The following is an 18,428-nucleotide window of genomic DNA, read 5'->3' on the forward strand; positions in this document are numbered from 1 at the left end:
GGCAATTCTTTTTCAGCTTTGATGTGAAAAAACAACAACTATATGTATAACCTATACCATATAGCAACCGCATAGCAACACCATAGCAACCACCCAAAACACCTTACCAACCACCCAGAACACCATAGCAACCACCCAGGATACCCTAGCAACCACCTAGCAACACCATACCAACCACCCAGAATACCCTAGCAACCACCCAGAACACCTTGGCAACCCACTAGAAACACCCTAGCAACCGAGTGCCAAGTTTTGCCACTGCAAGCACCACTCATATTTTCTTTTAAAAAAAAAAAGAAAGAAAAAAAGGTTTGTGATCTGGTACTCTTATCAAACAAGGCCTGACTAGTAAGTCATTTGAATTTAAGGAGGTAAAGGTTTCAATGTTCTTCTGGCACTGATGTCATTTATGTCCACCTTCATGGCTCTAAAGCCGCCAGGACAGTATAACCTGGCCAGAGATATCACCATCTCCACCTTGATTTACTGTGTAATGTGGGTGATGTTCTTCCCCATCTACACAAGTCTAAATGATAAAGAGAAGTCTATTGCTCAAGTAGGAGTAAGTTTACTTAGTAACATGGGGCTGGTAGCGGCCTATTTCTTCCCTAAATGCCACCTGTTGGTCAAACACCCAGAACTCAACACAGATGATCACTTTCGTACATTTTTAGAAGGGGTCCCACCAACACCACCTGAAGAAAGCTAAAAACAATTGCTGAATTATTAATATTATTATTATTGGGCTCTATGGTATACCTGATTACGATTGGTCAATCGCTGTAGTTTGTGGTCTAATATTTTTGTATAATGATCCTTTCTTAGTTCTCACTTAAAAAAATTCAACGTCAATCAATATTTTAATTTATCTGGTAAGCAGTATGCAGTCATCTGCTATAATAATAGAATTATGTTTTATTTTATATATGTGTGTGTGTATATATATATATATATATATATATATATATATGTACTGGACATTCAATTTTGCAATACAATGACTTTTAATAAAATAAATGGAAAATAATTATTGTCAAATAGTTCAGATTATTTGTTATTTCTTGTATTACTTCTGATCCTTTCAAATGCTTCTTTTGAATTAAAAACAAAAAAATAAATAAATCCGAAACGAAAGTCTTTTCCTTTCATTGGTCTCGTGTTTGTGAGAAACAGCGCCCTCTGTAGATCGTTTTTCCTTAGAGACAGTTACTAACAACTTTGTCCAAAAAGGAGGAAGACGTGTCAAATAAAACCACCTGAAGAGTGATACCAGTACAAGGTAAAATAAGTCTTTATTTGCCTCAACATATTCTACTGTTATCAGAGGCAGTGATCACTAATAAAACAAAGCTGTATGTCAAACCTATAAGTTATACATTATATGCAAAACACTGAGAATGTTTAAATGTTTAAACAAGTGAATAGAATGTTTTAAGAACGTTTTTCATAATCTTAGAAAAACATTAAGAGAACGTTTATATAACGGGAGAATTGAACGTTCTATTAACGTTCCTATAACCAAGTAAGAACGTTAATACAATGTTTGTATAAAGGGAGAATTTAACGTTCTATTAACGTTTTTAATAACGTTTCTATAACTAAGAAACAACGTTAATACAACGTCTAAAAAATTGGACGTTTTGAACGTTCCTAGAACATTCAGAAATAACGTTTTTATAACTTAATGGGAACGTTATGGAAACGTTCTTATAACATAAAATTGTTAGCTGGGTAGCCTAAGTATCATTATTTAAATGTATAATATATTTTTGATCAAAGCTTGACTAGTCGTTGGCTACGTTATCTTCTTGATTAACGTTACATAGCATCATCATGTCAGATTAATATAATTTTAATTAATACATAAATATAAATGTTAAAACGGTGTTGGGGGGGGGGGGGGGGGCAGTTTACGGTTGTCTGAGTAGAAACATTTATAGTAAACAAATACTGCGGTAAGTTACTACTAGTACTATGGAACGTAAATGATTGAGATAACATGGAACATTAATACGTTATGCATTCTGGAACTGAATGATTACCTATTCTATTCATCTTTGATATGGTATTTACCTGCTACTCCAAGGTCCTCCAAAAAGTATTACCAAAGTAACGTTACAAGCCCAAAAGCATAGTACTGGTTAACAACACAGCAGTATAAATAGTGTGTACGTTATGCACTATATATTTATACTGCTGTGTTGTGTTAGAAACGATGCATCACTCACAAAAGTATTGAGGGAAAATCAGACGTCAATCGCATTCACCGTTGAATATTCGTCTTTTTCGTTGTCCTCTTCTTCATCTTAGTTCAGATATTCATCCATAAACTCTTCATTCGTTTTTAAGGGCCCTTGTCGGTACACGATCCGTTCCACCTGCACGATCCGTACACGCATGCGCGTAATTACGTAGTAGAAAACGTCACGGTTTTCCTACACTATCGGAACCATGCATGCGATGGCACAACTTGCGGCATATTTGTGTAACGTTGTATTGTGTTTAACATTTCACAGCGGGTCTATTTTGATGCTTTTAAATGTAGCTTACGCTATGCATTACGATGTGTTTACGTGGTTGCCAATCCAAAAATAATAAAGGAGTTGTGAGTTGTTACATTAACATACATGATCAGTTTCCTCCATAGGCTACTCTCCTTTGCGATTCACTGCTGTATGGTTTTAGGCTTAACTTGCCGTGTTTTGGTCTGAGGTCAGTAGTATTGTCAAAGACGGTTTGTGTCGTTTTTTTATTATTAAAAGCTGCTAATATTAGTTAACTTTTAAGTTGAGTAATTTTGTATTAGTATGGTATGGGTCTATATAATCTAAATGAGGAAAATGATCCCTTCAATGTTGTTTACAGAAGACAATAAGGAACATAATATGCATTTCTGCCTAGACAATCTGCACTTACATGAAGAAAGAACTACGTGGAACAGATCGTGCAGTGTCGTAAATCGTCGCAAAACAGAATTATCATTTGCGCATGTGCGTTTTCTACTGCGTCTACTACGCATGCGTGAAACGGATCGTGCAGGTGGAACGGATCGTGTACCGACAGCCCTTTCACACCTGAAAGTCCGCACCAAGGTCCGAACCAAAGTTCATGTTTTGATACATTGTATACATTTGGTTAGTTTTGGTTTGGTTTCACATTGCAATTATGCGAGCGCACTAAAGAACTTTTCATGACGTACTTGCGTCCTGTCGTCATCATCTACATGGCTGCATATTGACATTGATTGGTTTGTAAACGGACAAGCGTCTGACGTCAGCGTGTTGTCAATTCGGCGGGTAACTTTGACAAGAATGAATGAACAGACGCATATTATCGTTGCCACTATGCTGTTATTATTACGGCATTACTCCCTCCAGCACCAACTATACTCGACGCTAGTTCAAATTCGCCAAATGAACGTCCTCGTTGTGCAAACAAATCATCGCCGGTAGGATGCAGGACAAATGTGTGCGTGTGTGTGTGCGCGCGCGCGCGAATCAGTTGGAAGAAACGCTGTGGGCAGGACTGACAGATCTGCACATAAATATTCTTCTTCAGTTGTTTATGCTACGCGGGAACCACCGGAACTTCCTGTAAATGGTCCGAAAGTCCGAACCATACAGAAAATGCTTTCACACTAGAAACGAACCAAACCTTTGAACAGTTTGATCCGGACCGAGACCACCTCTTTTCGTCGGACCAAATTTCGTCTGTTTGGTCCGGACCGTGGTCCGGGGGAGGTTTCACACCTGTAATTTTGATTCTGACCAAACTGAAAAGTCCGAAAGTCCGGACCAAACAAGTTAGGTGTGAAAGGGCCCAAACATATTTCCATATTTAATTTCTTGAAACGCCTCTGGATTTGACGAATCGATTGCTACTCGCGCCGAAGAGGCTGTGCGCAGTGCGCATGACCCGTTGCTATCACGTTTTTGGGCAAATTATATCATTTTACAATGTCAACGAATCAAATCTTTAATGTTTTTTAAAATGTTTTACGTACTTTTAACGTAATATATGCACCATATTATTTTATATTCTCTGTGACTGTATAATAAATAATATGATACACATCATATCATTTTCTATGTAAACAATGTTATATACACCCAGTATTTTAAAGGGTTTTGGAGAGTTTAGTTGTTGGCAAAAAATAATAATAATAATTTTTTATAAATCATATAAGGAATTGGTGACCTTGGAGTTTTGCTGTTACTTAAGTTTTGTCTTTATTATTTATAATTCAAAGCTTTGTTTTGTTATGCACTGTTGTTAGCCCAGTGTTTTGTGACTATAGTCATCATCTTCATCATGCCTCGTGGAAGATCAGCAACCAGTGCCCTCTCTGACAGCAGTGACTTGGAATTTGATGGAATTGGTATGCAAATGAAACATTGTTATTGATAATTAAGATAATTATTAAGATAATTATGCAACCAGCTGTTTGTGTCCAGCTGAGACAGAGATTGAAAAACTGCAGAGACAGTTTCGTATAACGGAGGGGGATCGGCAGGCCTACAGCATCCAGTCACAGGAAAAGATTCGCAAACAGCGGTCAGTGCCACAAAACACTTTCAGGTTTTGGTTTATTAAAGGTATAGCGGAGGATGTTTTACTTCCTGGTGGGTAGTCTAAACTATTGGTCCTCCTAATTGTCAATCATTCTGGTGAATCAATCAAACTTTTCAAAAAGTGGAGAGGGCGGGTCTTATCTAAAATTTGGAAAGATCCTCCGCTATACCTTTAAGTATATTGGGTTAACTGACAATGACAAAATGTATCATACATAAAGTAAATATTATATTTATTCTAAAAAGTGTAAAAAAAAAAAAAAAAAACCTGCATTGTTTTTCTTTTAGGAGTAGGGTTAGGATTTGTCATTAGAAGCCTATCTAATGTGCTCATGATGTTTTACCCAGCAATGTTGCATTATTGCATTGTGTCTTGTATGGAATGTGTGTGTTTGAGCATATTTAGTTTGTTGTGTGTGCGTGTTTGTCCGCAGCCAGGAGATTTCTAAGCTGCGTGAGGAACAGGAGGAGTTGCTTTGTGTGCTCGAGTGCCAATCGCATAGAAAGAATGACAATCAGGACACTGAGAGTATCCAGACTCTGCTGGAGCAACGAAACACGCTGGAGGATCAACTAGAGAAGGAGAGACAGACCCAAACACAGATGGAACAGGAGGTGCATATGTGCCTAGTTATTAAACTTAGTCACATGATAACACACTGTTGGTGCTACAGATGTTTGTTTGCATGCATTCTGTTTACAGATCATGAATATGGAGAAAAGGCTGGTGGAAGTGAGAAGAGGAGAGGTCACGGCTTCCCAGAGTCACACGTCTCAGGCCCGCCAGACTCAGAAGGCCACACGCACCCTGGAGAACAAACTGGACCGGGTAAACAGAGAATCAAACATTTCACAGCATGCAGTTTCACTGACCACACAATTGACCTATGGCTAAGCCACGCCCCCAAACGCGATGAGCCAATCACAGTGCGCATAGCTAACCCAATACACTCGGACATTCTCTGCTTCCACGTCCATTGAAATGCATTGCAGTTAGTCAGTTTTCATTCGTTTCTATATGTTTTTTCTTGTCATTTTAAGTTTAAAATGGTCAAACGGTGTTCATGGGGTACATGCAACTCCGACACTAGGTATCCCGAGAGGCTGGGCGACGGTGTGTATTTTTTACCCTTTCCCAAGCCACATCTCAACCAAGATAAGTGTCTGCTCTGGATTAAGTTATGCGGTAGACCACAACATCAACTAAACGTGGATAAACAATACAATTATTAATATAACCCTCCAATGCATAGTTAAGGCCCTTTTGGTGACTTTGAGATGATATATAATCTTTCTGTCTCCAAAAATCATCAATTGCCTCCTGTGAAATGTCTCCTACTGTGACAGCTGTCACCGAATGTTGACTGTTTGTCCGAGTGAGTGGAGGGGGCGTGGCTTAGCCATAGGTCAATTGTGGGCACTTCACATGTAAATCAGTGTAGATTTAAGTGGCTGCCAAAATAAAGTGCAGACTGGACCAGACTGTGGCAAAACATTTGGCCATACAAAACTGTTAATTTGTTCCTTAGACAATGCTGAACTGGTGTGAGTAGCTACATTTATATGAAACCAAATAATGCCTCTGTAACAGGATCGATGACTCGATCGGACTGAAAAGCCTTAATTGAATCACCTCAATCGATCCATTTAAAATTTCGATTGGATTGGAAGGGGTGGTAAAGACCTGAAATTTTCCAAACAAATTTTTGGGGTGCTGAAGATGCTGAGATCATGTTGACAACATGAATATAATGCAGAATATTGATGGTCAAAAACATAGAAATGAAGACATTTTTAGGAAAAAAATCCTTAGCAATACGTCCATAGTAATATGTTTGGCATTTGACGTAAGTAGATTGAAACAGTGGCCAGAAATACACCTACTATATGCGAGTTCATCATTTGTGCTGTGCATTGGTGTATGTGAATAATGGCGGTAAAAATAACCATAATTCTTAGCAAATAATCAGAATAATGAAAATTGCAAATGAAAAGGGAAGAGAATTTTAACTTCTCCTTAAAAATGTTTCCCTTGTTGTCCCTGCAGGCTCTTATTCGCTTTAACGAACAGCTGACGAAGAACAGCCAGCTCAGAGAAGAGCTCGAGACACTCCGCATGGAACGCGTCCGGTTCCAGCAGCTGCATCGCAGACTGGAGAAGGTTAGGCATTCTGGGTGTTTAATGAGTGTGAGGGATGCAGTGATTGAACACAGTTCAAACAAGTGCTGTTGTCTTTCTTTCAGGTATTGCAAGATGTTCGTAAGGATATTGGTGAAGTTATCGACATGTCAACCACAGCTTATGATGTGAGGTAAGAGAGATACTTTGAGATTTTAAGTTGCTTCGCTTATATACAAAGTTCCTAGCCTGGAAATCCAGACATAAATCTAAAAGATGAATGGTCTGGCGTCGACTAATGAAACTCGGCCAGCTCGAGGGGCGGCACCAAGCATGCATTTGAAAATCTCACTGCACGCAATTGGATAACACTACGACCAATCACAACAATAAACCCCATACGCTTAGCTACCAGCGGAGCTAACTGGTAGATTATACTCTTACCGTATCCGGTCGGCAAAACAGCAAAAACGCCCTTCTTGCAAAGGAACGATTCGAGCGGCGTCTTCTGTTCCTGTTTTAGATAAAAAGCCAAGTCTAACTCGTTCATTGTAGCGGCCAAAGCCGTTTCAAACAACTGGTGTTCATCCATAACCATCTTGCAATGTTTACTAATGACTTCGCCGTCGCAGCGCTGTCGTCTTCAGTTTAGCTCGCCTCTGGCCCGCCTATATCAGATAACCCGATGTGATTGGTGCAGCTCAGATCGAGGGGCATATTTAATGAGCATCATTACTCGACACCAGAGTAGTAACAAAGTTCCCAAAATCATGAAAAACTTAGTTTTTTATTTATATCCAGTAATTTTTGTGCTTCTATTTCAATTTATAATGCAACATTTCTAATTATTTCAGCTTTTAAAATTTGTTTTAATAGTTTTTGTTTTAGAATTTAATCAGCGATAATAACCCTGCCTCCAATATAAACATAAGTCATAAATTAAATATTACTGGTTAATATTATTCTTACCCTCTCTTAAATGCAAAAAGGTTTCCCAACCACTTTTAACATTGAAAAATTGCACACCTCAATTATAATAAAGAGTTAATATTTTGTATGGGATTACACATTGCTCCACCCTCAATACGTGTTTTGGACATTTGTAGCCGGCTCTATTTATATGTGTGTATTTAAGAGAGGAGGCACAGACCAAAATTACCATGATGAAGGAGAAGGCGATAAAGGATTTTGCGCAGTACTCAGCTGAGATGAAGGAGCTGGAGAGAGTCATCGCTCATGAACGCCGACTCAAAGAGTTCATGACCACCAAGAGTAACGAGAGAACCGCCATGGATGATGGACAGGAAATGAGACGCAGACAAGGTCAGAGAGCAATATTTGTAACCAAGAATTGTTGTTGGTTAAATTGTGTGCACTACCGTTCAGAAGTCTGGGATCAGTAAGATAAAAAATAAATACAAAGTTCTGTCATGAAACTCTAGATGGCGCCGGCTGATAGGTCCTTAACTCTGTTCGCAATCACATCATTATCTATTGGGCACAGCTGATTGGTTCCTGGACATTGTCATATAGAGACAGAGCGTATTTAGGCCACGCCCACACCCAGGGGGAAAACAATCCAACCGTCTCCATTGACTTTGCATTGCGAGAGGCTGCCTCCTTGTCATTTCTTGCTTCTAACAAAAGACAGACAAATGCCTAAAAGCTGCTGTGTGACAAGGTGTACAGCAAACAAGCTAAAAAAAACAGAAATACGTTTTTATTAGCTCTCGACCTCAAAAAACGAGTGTTTAGTACATAAAAGTGGATACAGGCAGTTGAGACAGAGCGTCACGTGTCTCATTACTCTGAGAACTAACGTACGTCCGCTGGAGGAGACCGTAATCGGTAACACAGGATAGTTTATCTTACAGAAATATAATATATAAAACTGACATTTGGATATTTGACTCACCAGTGACCAAATGTTTAACTTACTGCACACGTGGTGTATTTTAGTGAATACTGAGTGTCAGGATCCCACAATTTACCCATTCGTTCCAGCCTGTATCCACTTTTATGTCCTCAAACGCTCGTTTTTTGGGGTCGACAGCTTATGAAAAATTATTTCTGGGTTTCTTAGTTTGTTTGCTGTACACCTTGTCACACAGCAGCTTTTAGGCATTATTCTATATTTTGTTAGAAGCAAGAAATGACAAGGAGGCAGCCTCTCGCAATGCAAAGTCAATGGAGACAGTTGGTTTGTTTTCCCCCTTGGTGGGCGTGGTCTTCAGATTATGACGCGTTGTGCTCTGTCTCTATCCATAACCATTTCCATGCCAAACACTCAGATATTTGTTATGAGGTATTTTAATTGAATGCATCTTTGCTGATTAAAAATATAATTTACTTTTTAAAAAATCTTGCTGATCCGAAACTTTTGTATACTCTATAACAGACTGATTGATTAATTGATTATAAATCTAACAATTTTATTGGCTGAAAAGTAACCAATGTGTGCTGATGGCAGAGATGAAGGAGCAGAGGAGGGCAGACGCCGGAGAGGAGACCTTTGACACTCTGGAGGAGGTTTTCCAGCGGATCAAGAGATTGACTGGGGAAGATAATTTGAAGATGTTGGTTACAAATTTCATTCAGGGTGAGCTTTATGTTTTCTGTTTTGTGCCAACAAATGATTGCAATGTGTTATGCTACAACTCTTTATGTGTTTTTTTAACAGTTGAGGACAAGAACTTTGCTCTTTTTAACTTTGTGAATGAACAGAACATGGAAGCTGAGAGACTGAGAGAGCAAATCCATCAGGTCAGTGTGAGAATCACAGAACTAGTCAAATAAAGACCCAAAACATACATATTGTTCGCAAGATGAACTGATCATTTAAAGGTCCCATGACATGAAAATTTCACTTTATGAGGTTTTTTAACATTAATATGAGTTCCCCTAAAATTACTTTAGTCATTTTAGTATTATTTATGTACTATTCTGGTATTTATATTATATAGTATAGTATTTATACTATAATATTCTATGTTTTAGTGAAGTTTCTTATGTGATTTTGTCATTTTTATTATATTTAGTTTTTTTCTGTTTAGCTTTATCTTCTTTTTATTTCATTTTTAGTAATTTTAGCAACTTCATTGTTCATTTAGCACAATTGTCAAAGCAACACTGAAGTTTTTTAAAGTTTAGTTTTTCGTCTAATATTTATTTTAATTAATTAATTTTAAACTTTATTTTACTTAATGAAAACAATTTTAATAGTTTTAGTTTTAGTTAATAAGAGCAACACTGAAAACACTTAAAGACCAAACAAAAGCCTGTGCCAACCTGGGCTAAATGAACATGCAACATGCATAATGTTATTCATATTCACATTTTAATACAGACACAACAGTAGGAATCCATTTTTTGTGTTGATTCTGTTCCAGATTGGAGAAGAGATGAAGCAGTTGCACATGAAAGGTGTCCAAAAGGAACAGGAAAATCAGGTGGCGTTAAAAGAGTTGATGGATCTAAAGCAAGAGTGTGAGACACGAGCTCAACGGTATGAAGCCCAGGCCGATGACATCAGCAAGATCCTTCATCAGATCAAAACAGGTACTAGTAAAATCACCCAAACACGTGTTAACATAACCACGTGGATAAACCCTAGAAGAATCAAAAATGATAACATTGTCACGTTATCGTCTTAGAAGAAGAATGATACTTACGTTTTTATACACAAAAGCTTATGTTGATGTCATTCTAGGGACAGAGAGTGTGTTCAATAAGATTGACTGCGACCGAACACTGGTGGCTGACATGCTGGGCTCTTCCTCTGGGATCAGAGACAGTAACATCATGACGTACCTCAGCCTGGTGGAGCAGAGGACCAGTGAACTGCTCACCATTCAAGCCTTCATTAATTCTAAGGTACAGAAAATACCAGAATGTTCCAACAGGTTATTTCATAGGCAGTGTCCGAAATCACCCCCTATAGCCTTAAATAGGGCACTATTTGAGTGGACATTTGGAGTGCACTCATTCAATTCCACAATGCACCGTGATAACGAGTGTACAACAGATGTATGCTCATGGCTAGAGAACAGAACACCCATGATGCACTGTGAATTCCCGTGTCTGACCAGAAGATGGCGCAGCAACTATTTTCCAAACTGCTGGTCCAATGTGGATACTATGGAAGTGCTTGTTTCCGCCACTGAATAATAAATAAATAATAGTAATTGCGACTTTTTATGTCACAATTCTGACTTTTTTTCTCACAATTGCAATATATCAAGTCAGAATTGTGACTTTTTTTTCTCAGAATTGCGAGATATGAAGTCAGAATTGTGAGAAATAAAGTCGCAATTGCGAGATATAAAGTCGCAATTCTGAGAAATAAAGTCGTAATTGCGAGATATAAAGTCGCAATTCTGAGAAATAAGGTCGTAATTGCGAGATATAAAGTCGCAATTCTGAGAAATAAAGTCGTAATTGGGAGATATAAAGTCAGAATTGCATGATATAAAGTCGCAATTGCATGTTATAAAGTCAGAATTGTGAGATATAAACTATTCTGAGGTAAAAAAAAACAACAACAAAAACAAGTCCGTCTTTTTTTCCCCTTGGAATTGGACTTTATATCTCCCAATTCTGAGAAAAGATGTCAGAATTGCGAGATATAAACTCGCAATTATGTGTTATAAAGTCAGAATTGCGTGATATAAAGTCGCAATTGCGAGAAAAAAAGTCAGAATTCTGACTTTATAAGACGCAATTGCGACTTTATAACACGCAATTCTGACTATATATCTCGCAATTGCGACTTTATTTCACGCAATTTTGACTTTATAACACGCAATTCTGACTTTATAACACGCAATTGCGACTTTATTTCACGCAATTCTGGCTTTATATCTCGCAATTCTGACTTTATAACACGCAATTCTGACTTTATAACACGCAATTCTGACTTTATATCTCGCAATTGCGACTTTATTTCACGCAATTTTGACTTTATATCTCGCAATTGCGACTTTATTTCACGCAATTCTGACTTTATATCTCGCAATTGTGAGATAAAAAGTCGCAATTATCTTTTAAAATGTTTTATTCTGTGGCAGAAACAATCTTCCATAGGATACAGAGTAATATCATACAGGTTTAAATTTCTTTTTAAATGATTATTAAATTGTTTAATTAAGGTTTATACATGACAGAGTTCTAGATTAATCTTTTCATCTTATTACTAGAGCAGTTTTAAATGCCTATTAAACATCAAGCACAAACGATGCAAAACGGCAGCCCTTCCGGCGCTCTCAGTGTCCGAATTCACTCACTCGTGTTCATTCACTCCTTCAACTCGACTATATTAGTGGAGTGATGTAGGGAATAGTGAATGAGGGTATAGGGGGCGATTTTAGACACTGCCATAGTGTTAAAGCAATTTTGTGCTGCTTAAACAACATTAAACAAGCAATACAAAGCCATGCGTTAGCTTAATTATTAATACTGGTTCTTATTATTAATATCAATAATTGTTTTCATGATTAATATTTTTGTTGAAACCATGATGCATTGTTTTAAGGATTCTTTGTTGAATAGAAGGATCAATGAACAGCATTAATTTGAAACAGAAATGTAATGTGTCCTTGCTTAATAAAAGTATTAATTTCTTCTTTTTTTAATCTTACTTAGGACCAAACTTTTGAATGATAGTATCACGGTTTCTACAAAAATATTATGCAACAAAAACTGTTTTCAACATTGAGAACAATCAGAAATGTCTCTTGAGCATCAAATCATCATATTAGAATGATTTCTGAAGGATCATGTGACACTGAAGACTGGAGTAATGATGCTGAAAGTACAGCTTTGATCACAGGAATAAATTACATTTTAAAAATATATTAAAATAGAAAACAGTGCTTTTAAATTGTAATAATATTTCACTGTTTTTACTGTATTTTTGATCAAATAAATGCATCCTTGATAAGAATAACAGACTTATTCGTTAAAATGTTTTACTTATTCTGAACTGCTGACCCGTGGTGTAACTGTAATGTAAATAAATAGGACCTGGAGAAGAGTTACGACCTGAAAGAGGTCGCTCAGTTCCTGCTGGGTCAGAAACCAGACATGCTGAGACACGCAGAGATCGTTCAGCCGCCCATTACCAGGTGAGAGAAGCTTCTCATACGGTATGTTGAGCTATAGACACACACAGTCTATGGAGATAAAACAAAAGTACACAAAATATGTGGAAATAATGACTTTATTTTGTTGATATATGCTCCTGGTCTTATTGTGCACGATTCAGGCATGATTATGAGGCCGAGGACTCTTCTCTCACAGATGAGGAGGATCGACCTTTGACCCACAAAGAACTCCATCAGCATGTTATGATGAGCAGTGTAAGGCACACAGAATAGCTCTTTCCCATTCTGATGTATTCATTAACTACGGTTTGCATTACAGTTACATGGTGTTTGTGGGTTTTCTGTCGCAGGTCGTGCGTAAAGACGAGTCTCTGCGTGCAGGAGGAGGCAAAGATGTGAAAACCCCTAAGAGCAGCACCATGTCTAGCAGCAGACAGCGTTCGCTGGAGCCTTAAAGGGATACTTCAGGATTTAGCATTAAGCTTTGCATTAGTAGAAAACCTGTAGTATTTTCGAATTACCGTGCTTTCCACCCTCATATCCCCCTGAGACGAGAGATTTATGTATTTTTTGTCTGGAAAAAAATCCTCCGATGATGCAAAAATCGTCATTTTGCGTCATCGGACGATTTTTGGGCCAGAGGCTAAAGACTACAGCCAGTAGGAGGAGCTGTCCCGCATGTTCCCGCCCATAGAGGGTGGGATCTCACTCACAGAATGTACACACAGTGTCAGCCATCTTTTTTTGGAGGCTAAGCTAGCAGGCTCTTGTTCTGTGGAGAAAGCTAAGTAGTAGGAGAAAGCTGAGTAGTAGGGGTTACCATCCTCTTTTTCCTGGACATGTCCGGCCGTCGAGATCGTCCAAAATGTCCGGGATTCGGCTTTTGCTTTCTGCAGTCGCCATTCATTGTTTACATGCACACCTTTTGTTTCAATCTAACTGAATTCATTCCGATTGGTGAATCTGAATGTAGTGTTTACATGAACGCTAAACAAGTGATCGGTTGATGTGCGTTTTAACATTGCTAAGAAAATTCCCGCTCCTCCGTGAGAGATACGAGACCGGTGCGTCTCAGTAATCACGCCACCGGCCTCGCGCCGTTCTCCCGCGGCCTCAGTCTCGTCCTGCTCGCCACAGTAAACATAATGAATGGCGACTGTAGAACGCAAAAGCCAAATCCCGGACATTTTGGGCGATCTCTAAATCCCGGGCAGACTCGTCACGGAGACTCACTAGTAGCCTAGCCTTGTTGTTTTAAACTGTGCTCTCTTACCGGTAGGCGTGGCTTGGGAGTGGCCTCCTAGGGCAGCGAAGCAAGTGCATTCTGGGAGTTGTTGTCTTTCATCCACATAAGCCAAAAATACATTTTCTGGCTTTTCTCAGTCTAGAAAGCTCCTAATTTCACATTTCTTCTACATAAATGACTCATTTTAAATACACATTCATCTTTCCAGAGGTGAAGTATCCCTTTAAGACACACTCTGGTCTTCTAATAAAAAAGTGAAATTGAAAATGATATATAGGCTGTAATTCTTTTTCAGCTCCATTCAAACATGCTTATCTACCTAGCTAGATTATACCTAGATCATTTATTCTGTCATTATGTACTCATTAACCCGTATGCTGTTCATGGAATAAATGTTAAGAGTTTGGAATAACATGAGGGTGAGTAAATAATGACAGAATTGTCATTTGATGAACAGTTCCTTACAACAAACAGAAGAGGGCAGAATTTAGCCAAAGTTAGTGAGTCAGTTAGATCACAGAACTCCCCAAATGCCCTCATATGTCTGTCATGTACAGTATATTTGAATAAATAAAAATAAATGTTTTCCCCCTGTACTCAATTCTTTGTTTTGTTAAATAATGCATCAAGTGGTCACATGTTTTGGTGTTTCCCATGTTTCTATTTAAAGAGTGACGGCAATAAAATTTTAGCAAAACAACAATTTCCAGGTATTGTGTTTTAAACTTTTATCAGACATCAGATCATTTTAGCAAATCTATTTTGGAGACTTTTTATCTCAATTACTATAATATGACAGATTGGGCATTATTTCAGCAACAAGGAACTTGAGGTCATGCTATATTCTGAATATAGTCAAAGGGTGCTTTTGGACACAACAACCAGGAGTTTTTAACCCTTTAAACCATAAGTACATATAAGTGCCATTCTAAGTACTTTGAAAGAAATGCTATTGACCAATCAGCATCAAAGACTGGAAATATGTGATTTGTAGTCTTTAATTAACATTTTAAATATTATAATTCTTTAATTCTTACTTCACATTTTACTCGTTAATTTTAGAAGCAGGGAAAACTGGAGGGTATGAAGATGTCATCACACACACATACATACATATACTATTTTATTATACATATTTTTGTGCTTATTCTCTACTAAATATTCTGTTTGTAGTATTAATTCGATGGGGGATATAAAGAAATACTTAACCCTTTAAGTATTTGTGTCTCTTTTGATGCCAGTGTGGCTTTAAATACGCTCTCTTCTTCGTTCTATGGAAACAAACTCGCACAGATAATGCATCAGACGCAACTCAAGATGGAAGTTTAGATGCTTTGAAATTCGACCCCTTTTTAACCCCCTCCATTTGCTGCAAAATGTTTTGTGCACACGGCCCACCGTGTAACCATGGCAACCATGTAACCCCCCCCCGCCCCCCCATCATCACTTCCTCATACTAGCAACCATCTATGCTAGCAACGGCTCTCTCTCGCCCACACTGCAAAGCAAGCAGCCAATCAGAGTACACGCTGACACCAAGAGAAACACTAACTACTACCAGGGTTGCCAAGTCCGCTGTTTACCCGCGAAATTGAGCCACTTCTCTAAACTGTTGTCCCCCAGGGTTAATTTTAACATATTGCATACATTATATTTGACTTAAATGCTTGTATTGAAATATTTCATATTTAACCAATGATAAAACTGTAAGATATTAAGTTTTGTGAAGTTTGGCCACTGGTAGATAGCCTTTGAGCTGTGTCTATGACCACTACTATAGTGGTTTTCATTTTATATAACATTGACTGTAAAATAAGTATTTTATTTATGGGAATGGCATAATTCGATTTTATTTTTATTTTATTTTTTTGGCATTTGGTAATTGGGATATTTTTTTAACGCAGACCTGGCAACCCTTACTACTACAACTTAGCCATTTACTATCACTTCTTATCTCATCCTTCCTCTGCTCTTTTTTCTTCCCAGGATGTATTATGTTCCTTCCTGTCTGTCTTACTTATTAATGCATTTGTAGTGTTTGCAAATGCAAGTAAACTTTGGTACATAACTGGTCCTGCACTGCTTGTTTTACAGACATAGATTCTCAAATTGTGAAGCTTTTTGAGGAAATGTTTTCCAAGTAATCAGACTAGGTGTGGGCAGCATAGTCTAAACCATGTTGTTTGTTTGTTTGTTTTATATGTTAATGTTTATATGTGATTTCTTGCTGACAGTGGATGTATTAATTGTCTTATTGTCTTATTGCTTTCAAACTATGTGCACTTTTATGGACATACAAAAAGGTGCACTCAAACACACCAGACGCGTTCATTCACCGTTATCTTCACCACCCAAACTGGCCCATATCCTGTTCATTTTTCTCTGTCTATCTTGACTCTCCAGCCCTTGTAAACACATCCTGTTAGTCATTTAAACACTCCTTTTTATCAAAAGGTTTTTCATTCTTGTCTGGCTACATCTGGTTTTTGATATATCACATGTGTTATTCTAAAGTGACATCTACCAAACAACTGAATTTTTGCATTTTTTCAAATGGTGGTCACTAGTTGCTTTGCATTGCTGTGCCGTTGCTAGGGTGTTGCTATGCAGATGCCAAGCCCTCTAAATGGTTTTTAGTGTGTTGCTATTCCGTTGCTAGTGGGTTCTACGTGGTTTCTAGAGTGTTGCTATGCAGATGCTAATCTCTTCTGAGTGGCTTTTCATGCGTTGCTACGTCGTTACTAAGGGATGTTGCTATACAGATGCCAGGCTCTTCTGAGTGTTTGTTAGTGTGGTGCTAGTCTGTTACTAGTGGGTTCTAAGTGGTTTCTAGAGTGTTGCTATGCAGATGTTAAGCTCTTCTGGATGGTTTTTAGTTGTTGCTATGTCATTGGTTTCTAAGTGGTTACTAGTGTATTGCTAAGCAGAATCTATGTTCTTCTGAGTGGTTTTTAGTTCTAAGCCATTGCGAGGGGGTTCTGGGTTGTTACTAGGTTGTTGCTATGCTGATGCTAATCTCTTCTGGGTGTTTTTAGTTTGTTACTCTGCCGTTACTAAGGTGTTGCTATGCATATGTTAAGCTATTCTGAGTGTTTTTATTGGATTGCTATGCCATTGCTTGGAGTTTCCCCAGACAGCAAGATAGTGTCGGCCCAGATCCGGCCCACATCTGGTACACATGGATTCCACACATACCAGATGTGGGCCGGATCAGGGCCGACACTATGTTGCTGTCTGGGTCCAATCTAGGGGGTTGCTAGGATGTTGCTATGCAAATGCTAAGCTCTTCTAAGTGGTTTTTAGTGCATTGCTATACTGTTGCTAGGGGTGTTTGAGTGGTTGCTAAGGCGTTGTTTTGCTGAGGCAAAGTGACTTACTAGCCCAAGAGGGGAAAAAATCAATCTGCAAGTTTCCAAAACTATGTTCACTTTTATGGACATACAAAAAGATGGATAAACAAAGTTTAACATTTTAAAAGATTTGAACCAACTAGAGAGACTCTAGACCCCAGGTTTTTGATTGAGTTCTAAAACTAAAACCATATTCACTGAATACTCTAAAGTTATAAACTTTATGAGGGTGCAATTATAGGTTACTTCCTTGTGGTATGTTCCTGAAGGCTGCGTTCTTTGCCGCCAGATCTTATGACTGATATTGTACTGTACTCTCTTTACACCTTTATAAGGTCCCCCCTCTCTCTCTTTCTCTCTCTCTCTCTCTGTTTATTTTTCTTGGCAGAATTCCAAGTATTTTCTTCCTTCTCTCAATCCACAAATTGCATTCCCAGAGGCCCTCCCCCGATTCTGATTGTGTTGTTAGGCAACCTAAGATCTTGCGCTGACCTGACCAATCAGGAGCTTTGTTTGTTTTTAAATGTGAGTTTTCTCAATTTTTTTATTTTTTATTCTAGTTCTAAAAAACATTTGCTTTTGCACCTATTTTTAGAACCTTTAGGACTGTGATGAAACACTAAATGCCCTCTTACAACGTGATTAAGGCAGAACTACTTTGATTATGTTAATGTGGTTTTGCTCATAATTAGAGTAAACATAATCACAGTGGAGTGCGCATTTTACACACAAAGATACGGGGTAATCAGATTTTTCCCACTCTGACCAAAGTACACATGCGCTAATGATGGATGACGTGTTACATTCATACACAGGTTTGAAAACATGAAACACGATTTGAACAAAGCCTAATTTTAATGGGTTCCAGCTGTCACCATACATGAAAGCTCTGTTGCTAGCTTTATTTGCATGATCCCATATCATTCATATGTGGGATATCATGTTGGTTTTAAGGTCCTATGAGGAGAAAAAAGCATTGAATGCCGGTTTAATAAGTTCTTAAACCGAACAGGTTACATTTGTTTAGTTTTGAATATGCCA

General features: G+C 38.1%; 1 protein-coding gene across 3 annotated transcripts; it reads left to right on the forward strand.

The window, feature by feature from the left end:
- The first annotated feature begins 1,047 nt into the window (after positions 1-1,047).
- odad1 (outer dynein arm docking complex subunit 1) lies at positions 1,048-14,633 on the forward strand. 3 transcript variants are annotated; one of them, XM_082155860.1, is made up of 15 exons: positions 1,048-1,288; positions 4,298-4,378; positions 4,455-4,554; positions 5,006-5,186; positions 5,275-5,400; positions 6,619-6,732; positions 6,816-6,883; positions 7,826-8,013; positions 9,161-9,289; positions 9,371-9,453; positions 10,080-10,248; positions 10,400-10,563; positions 12,709-12,812; positions 12,953-13,046; positions 13,142-14,633. In XM_082155860.1, exons 2-15 carry the CDS (start codon positions 4,312-4,314, stop codon positions 13,244-13,246), a joined length of 1,692 nt encoding a protein of 563 aa, XP_082011986.1. In that variant the 5' UTR covers positions 1,048-1,288; positions 4,298-4,311; the 3' UTR covers positions 13,247-14,633. The 3 variants fall into 3 exon arrangements, with proteins under 3 accessions (XP_082011986.1, XP_082011985.1, XP_082011987.1); XM_082155859.1 differs by having other exon boundaries at positions 1,048-1,279; positions 4,277-4,378; XM_082155861.1 differs by having other exon boundaries at positions 1,048-1,279; positions 4,282-4,378.
- The last annotated feature ends 3,795 nt before the right edge of the window (positions 14,634-18,428 follow it).

Source organism: Leuciscus leuciscus (genome assembly GCF_965113295.1).
Source record: "Leuciscus leuciscus genome assembly, chromosome: 23".
NCBI lineage: Eukaryota > Metazoa > Chordata > Actinopteri > Cypriniformes > Leuciscidae > Leuciscus > Leuciscus leuciscus.